Source organism: Spermophilus citellus (genome assembly GCF_964194105.1).
Source record: "Spermophilus citellus genome assembly, chromosome: 7".
In the NCBI taxonomy this organism is placed as follows: domain Eukaryota; kingdom Metazoa; phylum Chordata; class Mammalia; order Rodentia; family Sciuridae; genus Spermophilus; species Spermophilus citellus.
Genome location: NC_138188.1, coordinates 108599490 through 108624500, shown reverse-complemented (window position 1 = coordinate 108624500; position 25011 = coordinate 108599490). Strand labels below are relative to the sequence as shown.

The 25011-nt window shown below is 39.1% G+C and overlaps 1 protein-coding gene across 6 annotated transcripts in view; it reads right to left on the bottom strand.

Moving 5' to 3' along the window:
- Positions 1-25011, bottom strand: part of KALRN (kalirin RhoGEF kinase) — a 662170-nt gene that overhangs the window by 260652 nt on the left and 376507 nt on the right. For 4 of the 6 annotated variants that reach the window (XM_081301760.1, XM_081301757.1, XM_081301759.1 and 1 more), the window contains exons 15-18: positions 18687-18853; positions 11354-11473; positions 5117-5335; positions 1542-1691 (exon numbers count right to left, since the gene is read on the bottom strand). In XM_081301760.1, coding sequence (XP_081157886.1) covers positions 1542-1691; positions 5117-5335; positions 11354-11473; positions 18687-18853 — 656 coding nt within the window. The remainder of the gene's footprint in view (positions 1-1541; positions 1692-5116; positions 5336-11353; positions 11474-18686; positions 18854-25011) is intronic. The other 2 variants (XM_081301761.1, XM_081301753.1) reach the window with 1 other exon arrangement.

The following is a 25011-nucleotide window of genomic DNA, read 5'->3' as shown; positions in this document are numbered from 1 at the left end:
ACCTTCTTATACTTAGCCTCAGATCCTATAAACTATATGATTAAAATTGTTCTATAACATATGATTAATATAATTCTAAAACCATATAATTTTTTGATTATATAAAAATTAGCAACAAAAGCTTCTGGGATCTTTGGTAGAAGTCTATTGGTGGGTCCATGAACTCTCAGGCACATAAGTTTGATAGCTTGATGGTGGTCTAAAGCTAAAAAATCTGAAATGTATCAACTAATGTGTAAAAACAGAGTGTGACATTCTGTCTGTTGGGCACAGAATTCCCACAGCGATGGAGAGTTTTTCTCTATAATTTTGGGAACATATGAAAAATATCAGCCCAGAAAAGTTTTTTTCTTCTTCAAAAGAAATGTTTAACTTTATGAGTAAATACCTTTATCTCTGTATTTAAAACCCTTGATATGCTCTACTTAAATTGTTTTGTTTTAAATTTTGTTTTATAATAGGGAAGATTTTTTAAACTATCTTAAGCCCAGCATGGAAAAATTCCTATTCCTGATGACTAAAGGTTCTAACCAGTATAGCTTCAGATACTAGACAGATGGGAGAAGGCCATCTTTAAAAAGAACAAAAAATATAACTCCAAAAGGTGGTCAAATAGAGAAAATCCCTAATAAAAGAAAGGCAGTTAATTATAGAATTGCATAAAAATAGTGGCAGTCTGTGAGGGTATAAACATTCTCTTATGCTTACCTGAGAGAAAGTAGAACATGAAAGCAAGAAATTTGGGAATGAACAGAGACTTTAGATTAGCCTGGATACAGATGGTTAAGAGAATATCAAAGATCTTCCTGCTCCATTGAAAGCCTGTGCACAGCACGGCTGTGCTTCCTCCCTGGGAGGCTCAGGCTCTAAGCCCAGGAAAGGTATTCTACCTTCACACAGGAGGATAAATAGCATGGCATTTATTGGTAATTGACAATTGCTAGACTGATAAATAAACATGGTGTCTAAATTTATTTGCTTAATTCTTACCCTAAACTTTTATAAAGGATCATAAATAGATTGTCATCTATTTATAAAGTATTTTTAATAGTGTTTTATACATTTTAAGTGTTTTCTATCTTTTAATCAAAAAGTAATTTTATAAACCAAACCACTGAGTATATTTTTCTCAGTTAACAATGTTCACAGGATATCAGGATATTGAAATATGGCAACAGTAGTAATGTTATATCCTAATTGCCCAATGATACCAAAAGTACTGAGAGAGAAATGAATGCTTGAAGCATAACCTTACTACCTTTGCAACTGACCAGTCAACATCTTCTCTACAACCTCTCTGCCCTGTAGATAAGAAGTTAGCAAAAGCAGGGGGCGGGCTAGGAGGCCCATATGAAACAAGTGTGTGTGTGTGTGTGTGTGTGTGTGTGTGAGAGAGAGAGAGAGAGAGAGAGAGAGAGAGAGAGAGAGAGAGAGAGAGAGAGAGAGAGAGAGGAGAGAGAGCGAGCGAGCGCACATGTGTGCATGAGAGCACCTACATATTGAAAGAACAGACTGGAGTCTGAGAGTTAATGTGCTCTGACCTTAAGGAAAGCCTCCTTTTGTTCCAAATGTTTGCTGATGAGGGGGATAACATGGTCGATCTCTGCTGCTGGCCCCAGTTTATCTCTTCCACCACACCAGTCCTCATCTCTTCGGTACTCTTGCTCTAAGCTCTCCAGAACACTGCATACCTAATGAATCATGGAGAGAAACACTCAGTAAATTAGTCAGTTAGGAAGTGTTCTTTGAGGACCTTCAGCCCACAGAATTCCACACAGTGACACGTTTCATTCAAAATTCAGTCTGTCAATTTAGAGTATGTGGTGAGTCTTAAGAGTCTGGGGCACCTAAGAGTCTTAAGAGAAGTCCAGAAGGCAGTGAGAATCCTGTGTCTAGAGCTTGAGAGACAATCTTCAACTGGAGATATGGATTTGGGGATTGTCTTCTTAGAGTTGATAGTAGAAGGCTGTAGCTATGGGGGTTGATGACATTACCAAGGAATAGTATGAAGTAGAAAAAAAGGAAGGAAGATAGTATATTGGAGGCATTTCAAAGTTTTTATATATTTAATATTGGTATAACTTCACAATAACTGTGAATTTACAGAACAGGAAATGGAATTTTGAGAAGATGCTCAATTTCCAACCATCTGCGCTTGTCCTGTAGTAAGGAGCCTTGAGCAGAGGTAAAGAAGGAAGTTGCCACTGTTGTGTGATTTATGAGCCATAAATGAAAGTCCTCTTTCTCTTCCCCTGGGAAAAATGTCCCAAAGTCCTGTCATAAGGCATGACATCTTAAGGCTCCCTATTGCAAAATGTACATTTTCTTCACAGGGAAAATAAATTTGAGTTAACCTAAAAGACTGTTAAGACTTTCAGTTCTAAAAGTGTGGAGAAGCCATGCTGGGGGACCTTATACATGACCTCAGGAGAGAACAGAGTATTTTGAAGGGGGTTTGAAGAGAAAGTTAGGTTGGGTCCTACAGTGGGAAATTCAAAGAGGTCTGGTATCATGGACTAAGGGAGGATTCAGAAAGACGAAACTTCAATTCCTGCTTTCCTTCAATAGACTTTGACTACTTGCTTGGATATAGCAACTGGGGGAGCAGCTAAAACTGTCTTTGGCTTTCTCTGAGAAAGCCATCGCTTTTGATTAAGGATTTATATTATTAGACAGGATGCTCACTGAGTTATAAACTAAGCTGAAAGATGTCTCAGACAGAACATCCTCATGGCCAGACATGTTTCTCATATCATGAGATGGTTTGTTCCTAAATCCTGGGTTGCTTGTCTAGTCCCATCTCTAGTACTTGTCTTCAAGAAAGATGTTTAAATATGCACAGGCAGACTCTTGTCTTGGGATAAAACAGATTATAGACATACAAAGACATTAAGAATAAGACTACTTGAGATCTGTCCCATGATAAGATTGGACTTACAGCCAATCAATGTGGAAGTTAAAAGTGAAATGATTATCAAGTATAAATCCTTTCATAGGTGAAGAAACAAATCTAGAGAAATAAAGTAACCTTCAGCAAGGTCAGTTCAGGGTCAGATTTTCTGACTCTTAAATAGTACTCTGTCCCCTTCATGATCTTGATCTATTTCAAATGAAAATTTGTACATTAGATCGGGATTAAGTCTCATTTTTTCCCATATAGACATTCATTTGGGTAGTGCCAATTGCTGAAAAGACTTTCCTTTGTTCATGGAATTGCTTTGACAAAAATCAAACACCCATATAAATGTGTCAACTTTTATAACCTCCATTCTATTCCATTGTGTCTATTCTTACACCAATATTATTCTGTCTTGATCACTGCAATTTTAGAATAAATCTTTAAATCACGTAGTGTAACGCCTCCAAATTTTGTTCTTCCCTTTTGAGATTGTTTTGGCTATTCCAGGTTCTTTGAGTTTGCATTCTTTTCATGTGCATTTTATTTCCATGGACATCCTAGAATTGGTATGTCAATTTCTACAAAAAAGCTTGCTGGGATTTGATTTGGATTGTGTTGATTATAGATCAACTGGGGAAGTTCTATCATCTTAATCTGCTGCTGTCACTTCTGTGGCCATCAAAAGCATAATCTCTCTGAAAAAAACATAAGAAACATGAAGTGTGTGAACCAAAACACTGGTATAGGCTCTTATGGGCATGTTTTCTTTGCTCCAAGGCAGACTTTCCATGGTCCCAATAAGTCATCCAGAGGGGGAATAGTAAAGGTAGCAGAATACAACAGTCACTAATATGGCAGTATGTAAAAATGTGATGTGTAGCAGATGTGATTCTGCAATCTGTATTTGGGGTAAAAATGGGAGTTCATAACCCAATTGATTCTAATCTATGAAATATGATTTGTCATGAGCTTTGTAATGTTGTGAACATCCAATAAAAAAAATAAAAAAATAAAAATATTTATTTTTTAGTTGTAGTTGGACACAATACCATTTATTTATTTATTTATTTATTTATTTATTTATTTATTTTTATGTGATGCTGAGGATTGAACCCAGGGCCTTGCACAGGCTAGATGAGCACTCTACTGCTGAGCCACAACCCCAGCCCAGGGGAATTTATTTTTTATTTATTTCTTCTAGGGAGCAGTTCAATGAGAAAACTATTTTACACTGAATAAAATTAGTCCTGTTTTAAGCCTCTATTTCATGAAAAGAATTTCCGTATAGCACCCAAATCATTTAAAAAATATCCTTAGGCCTTGCCCATATTGATGTACTGACGTAATGGTAACATATCTGCATCTTCAGGGCCCTGCTGTACGCATCTCCTGCCACTTCTCTCATTGCTGCACTATCTTAACCACTTAGGCTCACAGTTCCCCAAGGACAGAGCTGAGTTTCCTCAAATAGGCTGGAAACCCCAGGAATGGCAGGGTCATATGTTTTTCAAGCAGTGCATAATGACTAGTTGCAGTAGATTATATTATTGTTCAGTAAACATTCATTTTCCTCTCCAGAATTTCATTGGAGGCATTGTTACCTCACTGATGGCTTGGCCATGTGATTGTCTGGGCTAATGGGACATTAGAGAATGTGACAGAAGTAAAGTCTTGAGATGCTTTTACACAGTAGGTTTTGGGCTCTTGCACTTTCTGTCTTTAACTATAAATGTGCCTCAAGTAGCTGCTGGACAAGGAGGGTGAGAAACACAGGAGCATCCTTGGATGCAAACTGCAGCTTGGAACCTCGCTCTACCAAGCTCAGCTAAGATTAGTTGAACCCCAGATACTTAAGCAAAAAATAAATGCTTTTTGTTTTATGCCAGTGAGTTTTAAGGCAGTTGGTTATAAGGCATTACTGTGGCAAAAGCTGACTGATACATTGCTCAAATCTAGCATTTAGTATGCACCTCATTTCTGTTTTAACACCTCAGTACAGATATGATGAGTTTGAGAAATAAATCACATGGTTCACTGCCATAATGAAAAAGATGGTAAGGAAGCCAACTGTGGTGTTTCCACACGTCATTCTTTTATTCTCCAAGTTTGTGCTGAGAGGACTGGCTCCTTGTTGGAGTTGAATTGCAGAGTTACAATGGGAAGCAGAAAGCAGCCCTCTGTCAGCCTCAGCGCACGCGCCTCCCACCTTTCCCTCACCTGTTCAGAAGTTTTGTAAAAGGCCACAGATGCGTTGACCAGTTTTAAGCGATCTTCCATCTTCAGCATGAGCTGCTGCCAGTGGAGGGCCACCTTTTCTGCACATTCCCGGATGGCGTCCGCATCATAGTGACCAGCCTGGAGCAGTGCCTCGGCTTTCTGCTGTACCTGCAGGGCACTCTGGTGCGTCTTCTGCAAGGAAGTGGCATGAAAGAGGGACTGGGCACAAGGGGAGGAGAGAGAGGTCCGTGGGAACAACCCAGGCGTGGTATGGGAGGGGGTGGAGTGAGGCGTGAGTGGAAAGATGCAGAAAAGTTAAAGTGCTTTAAATGACTGATCCATTTTGTCATGAAGATTAATACAGTATTGTTTTAAAGCATATTTTTAAAAGGATATCATACATTTTCATTAACTGGTCTCTCAAGACCTTAACTTCCATCCCAGACCTTACTTTTTTAATTGCATCACCCTGGATTTCAAGGACATTTTGATTCTGTGGTAGAGAAACAGGTTGCATGTAAGTCTGTTCTCTGGTACATTAAATTTCCTTTTCAAATCTAATTATGAAAAGGTTCATCATTAAGCTTTCAAAGAAGTTTTTCCCTCTGCTGCAGTCCCATTTTATAGATCAAGTAAATATAGCATATTAACCCCAAAAAACTCCATGTAAAATAAATTTCAGATTATGATACAGCCATTTTAAACATTAACCAGTTGAAAAGGATTATAGTAAAAGGAATAAATTTGGCAGGTTAATAAAGCTAGAGAGCAGCCTCTCACATCTTCCCTTAGTTACTTCACCAAAGAAGCAGAGTAGTATGACAGATAACTCAGCCCAACCCGTGATCTTCACATTTTTTTTATATTTGCTTTTAGGATATTAACATATTTATTTTTTCTTAATGCTTTTTGAAACAGGCTAAATGTAGTTTGCCTTCTCTGAGTTCATGCTAACTATACAAGGTAGGATGAGGCTGGAGGACTGGGTGCCAGGGAGAAACCAAATGGGATTGGAGTTTTCCTAAAATCAGAGTCCTGGTGTGGATGATCCATGTGAGAATTTCAGAGCCCAAGTGACTTGAAAGAGCTAATAGCACTGCTGCCTATCTCTCTGGGGTTATTCTGGCCTAGTGGTATAGTATTCATTTGGCTTTTGTACTTTTAGGAGGATTCAACTTAGCCAGAAGTGAAAAGGAACAGTGACTGAGACTGTTCTCAAGAGTGAATCCATTCAGCACTGCTTGGGTCTGGGTAGGCCCTCCCTCATTCTCACCTGTGCTCCCCTGGGTTCCCACATTTGCCCTTCGCCCACACTGCAGACTGTAGTCCATACACTCCTTTTCCACAGTCTATGGACCCCTTCTGGCTTCCCTTTTCTCGTTCCTGAATCTGCAGTAGCTCCCTAGAATGACCTCCTCTAGCAATCCAGACCCCATGGTGCTGTGGCCTTTCCACTGTCCCTCTGTCCTGTGTCGGCATCAGGTTCCTAACTGAGAACGAAAGTAGAGAATCAACACTAAAGGTAGAAATGATCCACTACAAATCCCTGGTTTTCTATGCCTGGTTTACTGGCACTGTCTTTTCCCTGCTCCTAGATGCAGAGGTGCTAAGGTCAGTCCTTGCCTTTCCTTCACTCCAGCAGAGCTCTGATCTATTCCCAGGGCTTCTACTACCTCATCATGACCTGCACATACCTCAATTTGTGAGCAGCACTCATTCAGTTGGTCTAACTGCCTGTCCCATGTCAGTATGCTACAAAGACACATTCTCAGCAAAGGAAATGATCTTCCTAGAGAACAGAGGGGCCCTTGTCAGTGAGTGGGAAGGGCTTTCAGTTCCTCGAGTTCCACAGTGGAAACTGAACTCCTCTTCTCTGTGGACAGTTTTCCCTGTTCACCTACCACTTCTGTTGATACTCCACTTTCCCCTGCCACTTGGGATTGCAGTCTTGATATTATTCATGACTACTGAGCCCCACTCCCTCATCCCACCCAGTCCAGCCATTACTACTTCATACACAGACTGCTAGGGGGGTGACCTAAGTAGTTTTCTTTTCTAATTTTTCTATTTCTAATCTACCAAATCCATCCTTCACGTGTGTGCGTGCGTGCGTGCGTGTGTGTGTGTGTTGGTGGTGTGCTGGGGATTGAACTCAGGGCTGCAAGCATACTAAATTTATTTTGACCACTAAGCTATTGCAGTTATATGGCAGTTTTGCTTAATTCTCTCTAATAGGAAGTGTTTGTAATAAGTGACATCTAACATTCTTTCCATCTCCAAAGCTCTCATTTTATGCTAAATATCATTCCCTTCTCTTAAATCAAAAGCCTTACCATGGTTCCTCCATTGCTATGAAATTAAGTCAAAACTTGGTATTTGTCATTAAAAGTACATTATGATTTGGCCCTAGCTACTTCTATAACATTATTACCTACTGCTTCCCCTGCAACCCTCTGCAAACACACCACATGCTTTCTTACCTCCCTTTGCTACCTCCCTTTTTCCTGCCATGATGGATACCCTCTGTATCCTCCTAAGGCAGTGTCTTAGCTTTCCTTTGAGACTCACCTAAGGTCTGCTCTCCTCAACCAGGCCTTTTTAGATGATCTGAGACTCACAGAAAAATGACCCTACTCCTATGTCACTCATCTAACCCTTGATCATTACTTAGACTGTAAAACTCTCAAAGCAAGGGCAGTTTGGAAAATCATTTAAGCATCTGTCATTTATCCAGTGTACACACTCTGTGCTGGGCATTACGCTTACGCATATTTTCTACTTTTCCCAACACTACTACAACGTGGATATTACTACTCCCATCTCAGAGATTAAGAAGCAGAGTGCCCAGAAATGCACAACCAAGGAAGTGATGAACCCAGGAGTGAGACTCAGGTTTCATCTACTCCCAAACCTATGTCCTTTCTACTATATCATACCACATCATCTTATCTCTAGGAATATAATGGTAACTATAGTAGTTCTCATTTGGAAGAAGGGTTCACAAGATGAACATTAGTGATTATGGTAATTATATGGCTTTTCCTCAATACATTAAACCAGCATGTAACTGTCATCATAAACCTGTTATCATGCCTTTCTCTGAGAGTGGAGGTATAGGCTGGATTTTCCTATAAGTTATGGTATAAAATAAATTCTCTTCCTTACTCTGAAACTCATTATCACTTAATAGTCCTGAGAACTCCTTTCCCCCTTTAATTTCCTAAATAATAAACTTATCTATGTGGCATAATCTTTGCTTCGCTAAGCTTAAAACATTATTTTGCATTTATTTCTATTCCCTATTATCAAATCCCATTGTGTGTTATATGTTTAAGACAAGGATTATCAAGGGCATTCATATTTAGGAGTATGCAGAAGAAAATTGAACTGAATCAATTGTTCTTATTATCTAGTTTTAGCTACTTTTTTTCTGGCATAATGTTTATACTTAAAATACATAAGAAGATTTCAAGTAAAAATGGATTTTAAAAATGAGCTTTTATTTTGAAGTTCCTGAAGAAACATCAGCTGCCTCTATTGATATTAACATATAATAATCCAGGTTTGCTTGATAGAGCTTTACTGCACCTGGGTGCTGAGTACTTCTGTCCATTCTGAGTGGTTCTGGGGAAGATTTACTGAAACCAAGGTTTCTGAGAAAAATTTTGATCTTCCCTGGAGAGACTGAAACCTTCAACCCAAGGAAGTTTGCCCAAACTAGGGTTAGCAGATATCCGGGTTTATAAAGGACGGTTCTACTCTATGTCTGTTCTTCTGACTTAGTAATTCTCTTCACTTTGAAAAGTGTCTCAGTTTACACAATAAATTATATGATCATCCTACCAATAGCTATTTTATTTTCCCTTATAGAACCCCAGGTTCTTTCTTAGGGTCTATTAAATCAAATCCTGTTTGCTATTAGCAATCATTGTAAAAGCTTCCAATAATACTATCAAAATGGGGTAAGCCAAACCAGACTTAGACTTCCTTTAAAATTGCCTTCATCCTCTCTGGCATATTTTCCTCCTGATGCAGAACATTACATAGACCCCCTGGAGAAGAAGCATATGCTGAAATTCTGGTTCTGTTCTTGTTATTCTAGCCATACTGAAGACCCTGCCTACCTCCCATTCCTAAGATCTTCCAGAAATCCTATCTGCTCTGCTCTGCCCTCTTGAGACCACAGACACCAACCTTAGAGTTGCTATATCTCAGTATAAATTCTAAAGACTAATTGATCAAGTTTTACCAATATAGAAACCTAGGACTGATTGGGAGGCATTAATCATAATTTAATCATCTGACAAGCCTCTGTGCTGCAAGGATACTGCAGCCATCTGAAAGAAATTAATACATACTGCATATGCAGCTGTGTGGAATTCAGTCATTTCAATAGCACTGTGAAAGCATTTACCTACTTCTTCTTCTTTTTATTTTTTCCTCCCAGTTCTGGGGATTGAACACAGGGGGTACTCTGCCACTGACCTACATCTTCAGGCATTTTAAACAATTATTTATTTTGAGACAGGAACTCACTAAGTTGCTGAAGTTGGCCTTGAACTTGCAGTCTTCCTAGGCTCCAGAGTCCCTGGGATTACAGGCATGCACCACCACACATGGCTCATCTACCTGCTCTTTCTTGCCAGCTCACTAAGATGCTCAGGTGTGTCATGAAACTTGGTCTTTCCTGCTTAACACTTCTTTAAGGGACTAGAAATTTAATCATCTGACAAAGCATGTAAACCTTTTCATTCATGAAAAATAAGAGGCCAAGAGTGGCTTTGTCTCTGCCTAACCTCCCTCACAGCTTCTCATGCCTCTGGTCTGATTGCCCAACCCTCACTGCTTCCTATGCCCTAGTGGAAACTTGACCACTGAGTGCCTGATTATAACCCCAATCCTGATCTTTCCTTTATAGTGACTAGGTCCCAGCACTACCATATTTGGTTGTGTCAGCAAACTGCAATAGAAATAGCTGATGATAATAAAACTTCTCTCCTCTGGTTGATTCCTCCTTAGAAAGTGATTTTCCCATATTGTGCATAAAACATATAGTTTATTTTAAAATCTCAAATCCCAGACCATACTTTTAGGACTAATAATCATTTCTAAGAAGATTATCAAGTATCTTATAGTAACATGTCATTCATCTTATTATTATTTATGCAAACAAGATGATTTCTGGAAAATTAAATAGTTGAATTCAATCAATATTTAGTTTTAAAATGCTTATCAATCAGCTGGATTACTGCATTAAAGGCATAGTATAGGCACAGACAGTTAAATTTTTACTATTTTTCCATTACTGTTGTGCAAAATACCCACTAACAATAATTTTTTAGAAAATAACAGCTTTGTAGCTCTTACTCAGAAGTGGGCTAATTTCTATGATGAACCACAGAATAATGAGTGTCTTTGAAGTTTTCACTCTTTGTCTCTATTCCCATTGGTACTGAACTTATTTTATTTTTAATACAATTCTCATGTCCCATTTCCTATTCTTTCCTCAAACCACTGTGAAGCAATCAGCTTAAGTCTCTTTGGGAAGGAGGATGTCCTAATAGAAAGGACAATTAAAGGTATTATTTAAAGCATGGCAACATTTATATTAGATTATTATAAGTGGAGTTTATTTTAAAATAGGCTTTCATTTTAAAATGGTCCCAGTTGGTAACATCTTCTAGTTGCAGTTTACTCCCTAAATATGACTTCTACCAGCATTATTGAACAACCACTTTAGCAAGGCAGACGGGTGTGATCTGCTCCAATGCTGGTTGCCCTTGTTAGAAGATAGACTCTGAACTATAAACTAAATGGTTAAAAATACGATAAAAAAATATGATCCCAATTTAGTAGAAACTCATGCACTTGTTTATTAGGTCTGAGGGATTTTCAATTGGAAGTGAATTCTAACTTTTAGCTTTACATTTCTCAACTGGCACATAATCTATACTGTGTAAATATCTCAAAGTACCAGGGCCCTGAAAGGCTGAAGGCCCTGATGAGTAAGATTCTCATTTGTAGTGTGCATACTTGACTTCTGATGCTGGCCTCCTTGGGGGCATGAAGCCCTGCACTCACTTTCCCATCAGTACCTGGGTAGGAGGGAGGCTTCCTGAACCTGAAAGAGTAAAGACTCCCACACCTGAAGGAACACCCGACCTCAGGGAATCATGCTGCCCCAGGCACAGAGCAGAGAGGGGGACAGAAAGCAGTGCAGTCAGATTTGGTTGTTACCTCGATGGCCAGTTGGAACTGCTCATGCTCCCGCTGTAGCTGTTCTGCTTCAGACAAAGAGCTGGCATTGACCAGGCTGGCGTTGAGCATGGACTCTCCATTGCGGATCCATCCCAGGACCTAGGGAATCAGGATAAGGACAGAGGTGAATGGCTTTCTGCAGCTTCCCCAGAGTGTTGCCTTATCTAAAGGCACTTCATTCAAAGGACAGAGTTCAGGAAGGGTCTTAGATGGTCAGCTCCCCAATCTCACTACCACCTTGTGACATAAGGAGTTTATTTTATGTGCCAATTTCATTTCCAGGTCTGTATATTATTTCCTCCCTTTACCACCCACTAACTAACCTAATTTCCTCACTCATTTAAGCATTAATCTGGTTGTATGTGTGTCTAAAGTTCCTTCAGGAATATTGAATGGTATAAATAAGTAAATTCCAACTGTTGGTATCCTATTCTTTTTTTAAGACCCAGTTCAAACAGCAACTACTTCCTGAAATCTTCCACGCCTCATCATTCCTATTAGGAGCAATCTCTCTTTTTTTTTTTTTTCAGCACAACCATACTACTTTGTATGTACCACCTATATGTTAATCACCACAGCTGACTTCTTCAGTTATTTTAACCTAAATTTCATTTCCCCCTTAGAAGGTAAACTCCCTGAAGTCTGGGGCAATCTATTAGTCATATTTTAATATCACATGGTGCCTAGTACAGTACCTTACCTATCATGGGTGTGGTGTAGTAATGTTTTAAAAGTAATGGAGAAGACCCAAGTCACACCTGAGCGGTGAGTCCAACCTCCCTATACCTTACAAAATAGCCAGGAATAAATGGAGTTGGGGTTTGCTAGGTAAACAGCCCAAAGGAAGCAGGAAGGAGAAAACAAGTAAAATAGCATGAATAAGTCATATACTGATCATCAGAAAAAGGGAGAATAAATTATAATGGACTTAAATTATTTAGAGGCTATGGCTGGGCTGAATACAATTTCTGGGTGAAGATACATCTAGCAGATAGTCCTAGTTTGTGAAATGAGCAAAACTATCTAGTTTAACAGAGTCTGTGTAAAATAGTCCACCTGGGAGAGTTAGGCTCTGCAAACACACCTGTTGTGCTGTCACCAGAACATAGCTAAATATCTTCTTTTCTAGGGACTCTGAGGTTTTTGCTTGGTGAGGAAATGAAACTTCTCTGGAAATTTCAAAGTCAGTAAATACCATCCATCTGTTACCTCATGCCAAAGGAAGAGACACCATGATCTGTTTCAGATTTGCTTTCAAATTTTTTTCTTCCCTCAACTTCCTCATGTTAAACAACTGGAAAATACCAAGGCTGGTCTGCTGCTCCATAACTCCCAAAGGGCTTTCTCAAATTTCATCCCTGAGCAGACAATGACAGATGCCTTATTGTGCATGGATAACATTGGGGCACAAATCCTGCTGCAGCTGGGCTATTTGGATTGAGATGTTAATTCATGGCCAGTATGGCAGGTTGTGGATGAGATGCCAATCTGTAAAGCAATTGGTTGCAGGAAATAACTGCTCAGAGTGTATGTGTGAAATTCCTGTTGTCACTGGTGGACTGTGGCTGGCTAGCTAGAGGTGCTAATGATTTTGAAAAGCTGCCTGAAAGTTTGCATTCATAGATTGTATGTCCAAATGCTCTTCTCTTTGGAAGATGGAGTTCATAATATGTATTTTGAACTGTGTCTCTATGTACCATGTTTCACTGTATTCTGCTTAGTTTAGAGATTATTTAAGAGTGTCTGAAAAACATTTTCTCTATGTGCAACACAAATCAGTGCTCCTTCTGGGCCTCCTGAGTATTGCTGGAAAATTCTTCTCCTCTCTAGTTTCAGCCAACTGGAAACATCAGTGATAGCTATGGTGGTGGGAATACCCATTTACCAGCTTTTCCACCTAGAAATATCATGTGTTTCTTCCCTAGTTCTTTTATTAAATCATATCATATCCTATTGTTCATTTTATTTCCCAAATACTGTTTATAAAATACTCTTTATAAAATAATTTTGAAGTTCTAAACATTTGATTTAAAAAAATTTTAATTGTAGATGAACACAATAATACCTTCATTTATTTATTTTATGTGGTGCTCAGGATCAAACCAAGTGCCATACACATGCAAGGCAAGTGCTCTACCACTGAGCCACAACCCCAGCCCCTAAACATTTGATTTTAAGAAAATAAGAATACATGGTAGTTTATACCCATGGCTTATTCCATGGTGAGATTGATCCCCATGAATGAGTCAGCCCCAGAAGTAGAACTGGCATAGTTTAGAAAAAGCATAAATTTGAAGTCAGAATACCTGACTTTGTTACTTACCTGGAAAAATCACTTAACCTCTCTGAACCTCAGTTTTCTTATCTGAAAAATAAGGATAGTTGTGCCTTCCCTTTTTGTATTACAGGGTTGATGTAACGTACTGGAAATGTAAAGTTTGATAATGATGATGGTGTTGGTGTTAGTGATGTCTGGTAGTGCTGTGATTCTTCATTTATACTTTTCCCAATGAAAAGAGAAAAATTTTAGATATAGTAAGCTTTATTCAATAGTTTGAATGAGCTTATTGACATATTCTGATGTTTCTTAGGTTGTTGTCATCATTACCCTTTATACTCTGATTATGGACAACTCTTGTAGGTGTAATTTTCTATTATTGGGATCTTTTATCCTCCTGATTCATAAAATTTGTTAGTTATTATCCTGTGGGCATCCAAATATGTGCTAAGTAAAAGAGATATGAAACAAAATGAGAAAATATTGCTTCTACTAATCTTGAACAGTGTGAAATTAGAAATATCTAAGTTTTAATATAAGGCACAGTTTTCTCATCTGTAAAATGTGAACACTTTTCTTGCCTTAAGCAAAAGGTAAAGATGAAATTAAATCACTAATATACAAATATTTTCAAACCATAAAATCAGAAGGAGAGTGGACTAGAGTAACTGGATGTGGATGTCCACACCTGATGATGTAATTTAAGATGGGAAGACAAGGCCTTGTAATAATGCATGCTGAGGAAGCTGCATGTCGATGACTGTGTTCTTGAGGTCATACCTACAATAAAGTTATGAAGTTGCACTTAAGGCGACCAACTCTTAGGATTGCTATTATAGATGACCCATCACAAGGCACAATTACTTCTGAAATAGGAAAAATACTTAGAAATTTTTGGTAGTAGGGAGCCTGTCATAATTCTAGAATTCCTTACTTCTAAAAACTCCTATCTCTGAGATTGTACACATTCATTCTTCCTGGATTTATGACTATCCATTTGCTATGTGTCTTCTTACTTATCTGCATTTTGAAACAAAAGGATGGTACGTGTCCCTTTGGTTGCCCATCTTTTGGATCTACTTGAATACCTTTCTACCTTTTACATAGAGTCACCAGAACTGAACACAGTATTCTCCACAGGTCAGGCTAATATTATTTCCCTTTGTTTTGAATATATACTTGATCATATGGAAATTTTGGCAAATATTTAACCTGAGGAAGCAGTCTGATATCTTATAAGTTGATTTTAGCTTATTTTCTGCTAAATTCACTGCTTTGCAAGAACAACATCTGGAAATTCATTTAGTTTTATACCCATTAGGTCATTTTTTTTTCAATCGTCTTGAATTATCTAATGGATGTGAGGTCATCTTTACTGGAGTGGTAATTTTCCTGGAAGCAGTCTGAGAATTCTGTGGGGTTTGGAGGGTAATCTGAGGGGCACATGGGTGGCCTGGGGACCTAGGCCAAATTCTGTAACTGGGGGAGTGGTTTTCCTTCAACATTTCCCCAGAGGTAGCTCTTAGAAAGAAAGTCAGCTGCATTCCTCAATTTCATTTGTTTTGGATAATCTTAAGTCAGTCTCTGCACCTTTCTCACTTGTAAAAGCTTCATTTAATATAATTTTGGTGTAACTACATTTCTGATTATGATGGCTACACAGTCAAATCTAAACCTTTAATCTAAAAGCTCCAACAATAGAGATGTATCATAATACATTATTTTATCTCCCTTTCTGACTAAATTAATGGCATTTCAATTAAGGTATCTTTTTTTCTTTTCTTTTCTTTTTTCCTCTATAAGAGTATATTCAAAAGAGAAACTCTCAAGCCAGTGTTTAAATTTGGCCTCACTGATCAATACTGACATCTAAATTAACTCACTTTTTCCAAGTGTCAACAGTTTCCAAATCAATATTTCCTGCTCCACCAATTTCCATCAAACACAAATGCCTTCTCTGAAACTGGATCAGACAAATGCCTAAAGAAAGAGCCTACATTGACAAGGAAAACAGGTCTGTCTAATGAGGCATGGTGGCTTAACCAAGTAGCAGTTCCTTGGTGATCAAAGGGCTACTGTCTTTTGCAAAGGCCTTTGTAGGTTTCTTCAGAGCTGGACTTGAGCAAGCTTGTATAGTTTTGAACTATAATCCCCATGTGTGTCATTCTTGCCATGGTGGGAAGAGAACATCTTCCCACCCCTACAGAATAACTTTTTGTCCTCCAATGCATGAAATTATGAATGGGAATAAATGCAGATATTAGTCAACCCAGGATTACTCAGATATAAACAATCTAGTTTCCCATTTGACAAACTACCTATCATCCCAGAACCCACTTTATATAGGATGTATACTTAAAGAATGAAAATTCATTTCAATTTTAATATCAGCTTAAGAAAAACATAATTATGGAATTGATTCTACTATTAATGCTGGAGCAAAAAAATAAATAAAATTAAAAATCCAGGAATAAAAGCAAAACTGTCTTCCATTTTAAAGTCAAATAGGAATGACTACCCTGTTATCTACTTTTTTTCCCCCTATCAGATGATTACTCAATCCTGTCTTCTGCTACTGATAGAAATTCCCAGGCATGAGAGCAGGGGAGTTTGATGACCTGTTGGAGCCCTGCTGGCTTTAGGTGCCACACTTTCCATGCAGCCAAGACCATGTCTGCCTGTCTTTTCAGACATGGTATCAGCCAGGCCAGGAAAACCTTAGACTGGGTTCTGCTGGAGGACTTCTCTCTAATGCTCCTGTGTGAGTATGAGGCCCCCTAGAGGCGAGACTTGCATTTAGGCAGCTTGGGCTCAGGTTTCAGCAAACTACTGTAAGCCCTGGAGAGCACTAATTTTGTGTGCCTCAGTTTCCTCATTTATAAAGAAAACATAACACAATTTTCCTCATGGGACTGTTCTTTTTAAAATGAGATCATAAAGGGAAAAGTACCTCTCATATGAAAAGAAAGTACTATCACTTATGCTAAAAGTTTCAAAATTTGTGTACTCATTACTGCTCCGAGCCTGCTAGGAATTCTAACATATCCTTATGAATAACATTTCTATTTAGAGGCTTATGTGTATCCCACTGTAATTAGGCAGAAAACACCTGGATGGCAGCTCTGTGATCCAGTCTTGCATGGGGCTCAGTGATTTGATTTCATCTGTGCTGAATATAGACCTTTAGCATGGCATGTGGCTGGGCTCTGGCTGAGCACTGATTGAAAGAAAAGAGGAATGAAGATGATTCTTCCCAGTATAATAAATAACAATGTAATAATCATGGCATAAGCATTAGCAAGGGATATCTTGAATACAGGTGAGTGAGAAATAGTTAAATAAAATATGACACTTTTGTCTCTTGTACTCCATTAATACATTTAAACCTAAAATCTCTTGTAGACACTGTACATAAGAATGTTTAAAGGTGGAAAATATTTCTCTGATTAGGATAACTTGGGCCTAGAGGAAGCAGGGGGGACAGGGTTGCTTAGAGGAATAGGAAGCAGAAAGCAGCAACCACTGAGGTGATGAGGTCCTGCCCTGCAGGAGGCCCTCCCGCACCTGTGGAGGGCAGTGGTGTGTTCTTTCCTCATTGTGATCATAGTCTGGTGACCTCTCTAAGCCTCAGTAGCCTCATCCTTAAAACAGGACTAGTATCTGCTTCAAAGAGTGTTGTGAGGATTGATGGAGATGGAAAATGTACATAGTATTGGAACTATTATTGTATTTTTACTTCAATCTTTGTTTTAAAAGATGCCAATTCATTATGTTCACAAGAATTACTATTTCTCAGTCACCTGTATTCAAGATATCCCTTGCTAATGCTTATGCCATGATTATTACATTGTTATTTATTACAGTCTGCTCATGAAATAAATAGTAATAATTATAGTAAATAAAGTGTTCCCCCAAAGCTCCTAGGTTAATACATGAATATTCAGAGGTAAAATAACTAGATTATAGAGTGGTAACCTAATCAGTCCATCCTAGTTTGAATGGATTAACTGGGTGGTAACAGTAGGTGGGCGGGGTCGTGACTAAAGGAGGTGGGCTACTTGGGGCATGCCCCACAAGGGGTTCATTTTTCCTGAGGCCTTTTTTGCAATTGCTCTGTTTTCTGGCCACCATAAGGTGAGCAGCTTCCCTCTGCCAAGACCTTCCACCATGATGTTCTGTCTTACCTGGGGCTCAGAGCAATGGAGTCAGCCAGCCATAAACTAAATGCTCTGAAACCATGCGTTCAGAGTGAATTCTTCCTCCTCTAAGTTGTTGTTCTCAAGTATTTTTGTCATGGCAATGAAAAGCTAACTAACCCTGAAATTGGTATTGAGAAGTGGGGTTGTTGCTGTGACTAACTTGACCATGTGGTTCAGAAGCATTTGGAACTGGTTTGATGGTCTGTCTCACTTTGGGCCCACAGAAGAGTCAGTTGGCCATGGACTGAACCTCTGAAAACTATGAGCTGAAAGCATAACTAACAGTAATATTCACAAATGTATCACTTATCATTAGGTACACATTCCTGGAGGTCTGAATGTGTCCTCCAGTAAATGCCTAGTATAAGGCCTCATGCAGAGAAGAATTCTTTGATCTTTTTTAAAATCAACTTTTAAATGTCCAGAAAATGTTCCTTTAAGAGTCACATACACATTGGAAATAATGATGGAAATGACTACTACTTAACAACTATCAGCTATGTGTCAGGTACTGTCACAAGGATATAGGTGCCTCAAATTTATCAACATAACTCTAAGTCCTATAGACTCTGTGACAGGATTAAGCATAGGCAGGAACAGAATAGATTCAGTGACAGAGGACAACATGGGAAATCTCTGGAATGCTCTCCTTAGATTATAATGTGCTATAGCTTGGGGCATTTTACCATGGAGTCTATTAGGTACAGCAGCCAAACTTTCAGAAATTAATGAGTCCTTATCTATTTTTTAAGGCTTGGATACTCAGAGTTTACACCTGTGGCTGTGGCTCTGCATGCCTCACCCACAACAGGAGCGGGCACCAGGCCAGGCTCACCTGTTTGACCTCGGCCTGGAGGTGCCGCAGTTGGAGACACTGCTCTAGCCGTTTGTGGGTCTGTTCCGCGTTGAGCTCCAATTCATGCTGCTTCTCATGGAGAAACTCTAGCAGCTCTTGCACCTGGGCTGCCAGATCAATGTCTTTTTCACAGATTAACTCAATTCCTGATTTTAAAAAAATGTAAATATTTAAAAACCACATAGTACTGTGAAGACAACATTTCCTTAATATTCGTAAGAAAACTGGATTTGGAAGTGGCCATTATCAGCACCCTCCCAACCTCTACATATCCCTCTGTTCAGCTAGACAGATCCCTGTAAGTGGCCCTTATTTAGGATGCTCAGCCCACGCCAGCTCTTTTGGGTTAACTGATCCTTTGCCTGGAGTTACTTTTCAGTAAGTGATCAGCTCTTTACTACCAAATGGAATTAGAGAATTGGCGCTCTGGAAATCCATCCCTAGTCAACAGCACCCACTAGCCCCTGACAGGAGATTTCCCAACACCCAGAATATTCACAAGCAAGCCTCTGGGTCAAATCAGAAAACATAAAACTAAACTAAATGGACCCTGTTTCAGGAAATTCTGCCAAGGGCACATTCTCTTTTAAGGTCAGATATAATTTCTCATTAGATTGGAAGTACACTATGATGAGAGTAGCTGGGGAGTGATGATTTTATTAGCCAACTTCTTTGCCTCTAAAAAAAAAAAAAGCAAGGCTTAGAAATAGACGTTCGCAGGGCTGGGATGTGGCTGAAATGGTAGCGCGCTTGCCTGGCACGTGTGAGGCAATGGGTTTGATCCTCAGCACCACATAAAAATAAAATAAAGATATTGTGTCCATCTAAAAAACTAATATATATATATATATATATATATATATATATATATATAAAGAAATATTTATATATATATATATATATATATATAAAGAAATACACGCTGGCTCTCAAACACATACTATAAATACATAGCAACATCACAGGGATATTAAATGCTTATCCATTTCACACAAGGAAAGTTTGTTCATTATTCTACTAATTCAAAACAATTAGTAAGCCCAGTCACTGACAAGCGTCCAGTGTTGTTAAACCACCAGCCTGTAATAGGGTCCATGAATTGATATCTGCTAGCCAAAATCTGTGGTTCCATTCCTTCTCTACCTTCCTGTCTGCCCTTTCCCTATACCTCTCCCAACACCCAAGTGCAGATGTATACACACGTGTTCTCCTTACCCTGCCAACACCTCTATTTATACATTATCTCCACCGGTTCGGAAGTAGCCTTTCTCAAATGGATTTCTGCTTTAGGATACAAACTCTCAAAGTAAAGGGACTGCCTTAGTTATCCCAGTACTTTTGTTGCTAGTGATTTGAACTACAGTCCTTTTTTTAATTCTCAGAGACAACATGGAAAATGTACCATCTTCTGAACCAGTCCTGAGGGTTAAAATATGGATCTTGGGCAAGACATCTAACCTCTCAGAAGCTTCATTTTCTTCACATGTAAACTACAACTTTGCAAATCGATCTACTTATCTACCTACCTACCTTATAAGTTACCTCTTAAATTTGTTGGGATGATAAAATGAGATAATACATGTAAAGCACATGACATGTACATATTGTGTGCATATGTTATACACATGCAATCAATGTATATCCATGTACCCATAATAAATACAGATTACTGCTCCTAGTTCCATAGCTTTCCCTAGTTCCTGGCACTCACCTTAAACTTCCAACTTTCTGCCCTCTTCCATTCATTCCCTCTGGGTTCCTGTCTCTGACTTGGTGCAAGTTGTGATTTACGTTGTTTTCTTTAATTGTCTACCTATTTTTGATTCAGACTTGTTCAGATCCTCAGCTTTGGGAAAATTCTAACTCAATCATTTTCCTATTCTGACCTCTGACTCTACTTGGCTCTGTAACCTCTTCTGTCCAAATCCTTTCCCTGGTTCCTTATCCTATAAATGATGGCCCAAAGCAGTTGTGGTTCTAATGCTGACACTTTATCTGAGATGCAGAAAAATAGGGACTTGACCCACAATGGGATTCAGACTCAAAAACCCAGCAGGTATATCCTCAAATTATCCGTGGTGATCAAATTCAAAGGAACCCACCAATCTTAACAAATGACCTAAAAAAAAATCCCCTTTGGGAGACATCCCTGTCACTCTGACTCACACCATAAGAACTTCACCACTGCTGCCACCAACACACCTGCAGCCTGCAGTCGGGGGAGTACCAGAAAAGTCTGTGCACACTTAGGGAAATTCATTTCTAGAGGCAAAAATAGTGTTTTATATAAGGACAATATGGGAGAGTAGGAAAAAATATTTTCTGGTGTTACATGGTAATAATTTCAGTATCTTTTCATATTTATTTTTTTTGTCAGTTTCATAATTCCAAGTCCCGGCTCCCGAAATATCCGTGGGAGACAGAGAAAAGAACAGGCTTGTTCTTTTGGCAGCCAACCCCCTCTGGTTGCTATTTTCAATTACCAGGAGGATGAGGTAGATCATCTCCTTCTCAATAAAAATATAAGAAACAGAGAGATTTCTACCTCTGCAGTGCTCAGCATGGAAAATGACCCTTGGCCCCTATGTTTACTTTCTGGAAATGTAATTTTAGATCCATCTTTTCTTCATGTCCAGTTACAGTGAGGATTTATTCTAGCTTATCTTCATTTTGCAGTGTCTCTAGTGTTTAGCATGCTGGGCTAAGTCAAGGTGTCTTTCTGTGTGAAGTTCACAGCTGACCCCTGCCACACTGATGTGAATAGATACTTGAAGCCTAACAACTCACCAAGGAGGCCAGCACCTGCTTAGGACGTCATCCAGAACAGGTAAGCCTACCCCAAGAATCAGGTCCCGCAATTTCATTTGTTTCACTCCGTATTATTTTACATGAGATGAATGCAAGAAATACAAAAGATGAAGGGATGCCCACTACATCTCTGAATTCATCATTGTGAACACACCATTGTGAGTGGAGTGAATAGGAGGAACACGAGGGCTTGTTCAACCCACTCCTAGAACAGAAAGAAATCCTTCTCTTCCACTGCTCTCCAATATATTGGTGTGAGTTCCAGTTAAAACACCAACTGGTAAATATCCACCAATTGACAGCAAGTAGAGTTTGCTTATGTTGACTTCACTGCTCTCAGTCTAATCATAGACCTACCCATCTTCCTTAAGGGGCTCTCAGAAATTCAGGAAGAGATGTGTGTTCTTTATATCAAGTCATGAATTATAATAAAATGGTTGTCAGTCTTTTAAAAAAGAATTGTATTGCGATGTCTTTCTGATGTGCTCCCATAGTGTTCTGTGCCCATCCCTTCATCAAAATACTTCCAACTTATTTATATTGTACAGGAACAGGGCTCCCTGACCAGGCCTGTGTTGGCTATATTCATCTCTATTTCTTCTGGCTCCAGCATGGTGCTGAACTCATGTCACCCAATACATCCTTGGTCAGTGAACAAACAGGCCTCTTTAGGAAGAGCTGAGGTCATATATTGTGGGGGACAGTACCTAAGAGCTTTAGGAAAGGTAATTCTTAGGTTTGAATCTACATTTTGCAACCAATTAATGGTGAGATTCTGGGCTCCTTACCTTTTCTGAGCCTCAGTTTTCTTATCCATCTAATGGGAACCACAACAACTTACTAGGAATGTCGTGAGGACTGAGAGAGAGATTATATATAGTTATTTAGTTGGCTCAAAATATACATTTTCCGCTTTTCCCTTTAATGTAAATACTTTTTGTTGATTCCTTATGGCACTGTTGAATGTCTTATGTAAAATGTAAGCATAAAATCTGCTGACAGGTATTTATGCATTTGCTTAATGCACATCATTATAAAGTATGGTTTGAGAGCTATTACTAGGGCTCTCAATCCCTGCTCACATTAGATTCATTTGAAGAACTTATAAAAATCACCAAGTCCTGGCCACATCCCAGACCCATAGCAGCAAAATCTCTGTGAGACTCAGTTGTCAGTGATTGTTAAGACCCCCAGGCTGATTCCAACATGCGGCTACAATTGTGAAGATGGCACAGTGGCCACCATGCAGAGACCAGAGATGCTCCTAGGTTACACTCAGCTATGGAACCCTCTGCACTGATGTTTATTTAGGGTACAAGGCCACAGCAAATAACAATAAACATGGCTCTATTTTCCTTGGCTGCAAGGTTGAGGGACCACTTCAGTTTCCTCAAGGAGAGAGTAGCTGTGGTGGAGGGTCAGATTCGGGGATTCCTGGCTGTGCTGCTCATACCTATAGCATGTTTCAACTGTTCATATTCTTAAATGTTTGTATCGGCCTCAGGCAGAGAATATCTTTTGTTTTTTCTTTTCTCCTCTCCTTCCACTTCTCTTACTGTATCACTCCCTCTATGAAACACTCAGGTCAGAACTTAAAACGTCCTTTAATCAGGTTTTTAGATCAGTTTTCTCAATTCTGGCCTGGGCCAGAATCGCCTGGGAAGTTTTTTAAAAAATAAAAACCTGGGCCCACTCCAGGCCAATTAAGTAAGACTCCCTGAGGAATGAGGCCCAGTCATGGGTATTTTTAAGAAGTTCCCAGGTGACTCTAAATGTGCATCAAGGCTTGTTTTACATCAAGGCTCTCCGCTCTTCCTCTTAGCTCCAGCAGGTCCACATTCCTGTTAACCCCAGAGTAGCTTCCATTTTGAAAAAGCATATGCCCTTCCTTTTCTTTCCTTTTACAACACAAATAAAATTATTTGTGGTCCATTATTTTAACCTACATCTGTTCTGCCCACATTGTGTTCATTCTTGATTAATTCAGCAAACGTCATTATTGAGAATTTGCTGTGTGTAAGACAACCCTTCTGTTAGAGGCTTTTGGAGAATCTGCTTGAACACAAACTTCCCAAGAGAATGAAGTGTGTGCTAGAATATAAGAATAAAACAGGAGAGTTGTCAAGCTTTTCTGAACCCTTTCCATGCTAGTGGATGATCCCACTGTGCTTCCTGCAATCTCCCTGTATGGTAGATATTCCTTTGACCACTATTTCCTTAGAAGAAGGGGAGGCATTATGGGGATTGGGTAACATGGTCAAGGACACCCAGGTAGCAAGAGGAGTGGATATCAACCCAGGATTTCCTCTTGTGTCTGTGCTCTCAAAATCCTCCCAAATGTAATTATTTTTTGGGATATGTTTACACTATTTTCAAATACTGTGCCTGAGTACTTAGGCACAGTAAATTCTAGGCATTATTGCAACAGACTCCAAAGATTTTTCACTTAAAAGTGGTGCATAAAAAGAGAACTTTTATGATTTGATTAAACAACAAAAATATATCCGTAAGATACACAGCTCTTGATCTTTCTTTCTTTTCTTCCTTTTTTTTTTTTTTTTTGGTAGTGGAGTTTGAACCATAGGGTACTTTACCACTGAGTTTTACCCCCAATCCATTTTATTTATTGTTTTAAATTTTGAGACAGGGTTTCACTAAGTTTCTGAGGCTAGCCTTGAACTTGAGATCTTCCTGCTTCATAGTCTCTGGAGTCATGCCCAGCAGCATTTGTTGTTTCTGAGGTCAAGTGTAATGGTTATATAGCCAGATTTCACTGGAGAGAAGATCTATAGAGTAACCAGTGAAAGTAGTTGGATTGAATCATGGGAAGTGAGAACTGGAAGAGACTTTAGGAATCAAGGCCCATGCAACACTAGACACAAGAAGAAACTAAGGTCTAAAGAGAAAGAGAAGGGTCTTCCAAAATCAGACTGCTTGTTAGTGATGGAATGGGACCTTGAATTCAGACAACATGTTTTCTTCCTAGTCAAACTTACCGCCTCCCAACTTGAGATGCAAATAGATAATGCTATAGTGAGGAAAGAACATGACAAATGAAGAAATTATTCCTCAGACTAATGTTGACTTATGCCAAGGCTTTTGCTACTAAAAACATTCAAATCATATACCATTAATTTAGGGCAGGGGGCTAAAAACCAGTAAATCTTAATTTTGCTAGATGTAATGTTTTTAGAATGACAGTTATTTTACCTTTAGTCCAAATAAATGCACTAGACAAACCACAATCCTATGTCTCTGAAGTCTTGCATTCCTCAGCCATGAGAGAGAAGCAAGGCCCACCCTGGGTGCACCCCTCACCCATCTCCACCCCCAGCTCTGGCACGACTCTTTCTTCCCTTGCTGCAAGCCCTGAGATGAGATACATGACTTTTCTGCAAGACCAGGTCACGGACAGGGAATAAGCTTCCCTGAAATGCCTGGGTTCATTCCATTTGAAGCCTCATGGGTTCTGCCAGACTGAACAGCTAGCTGAGGT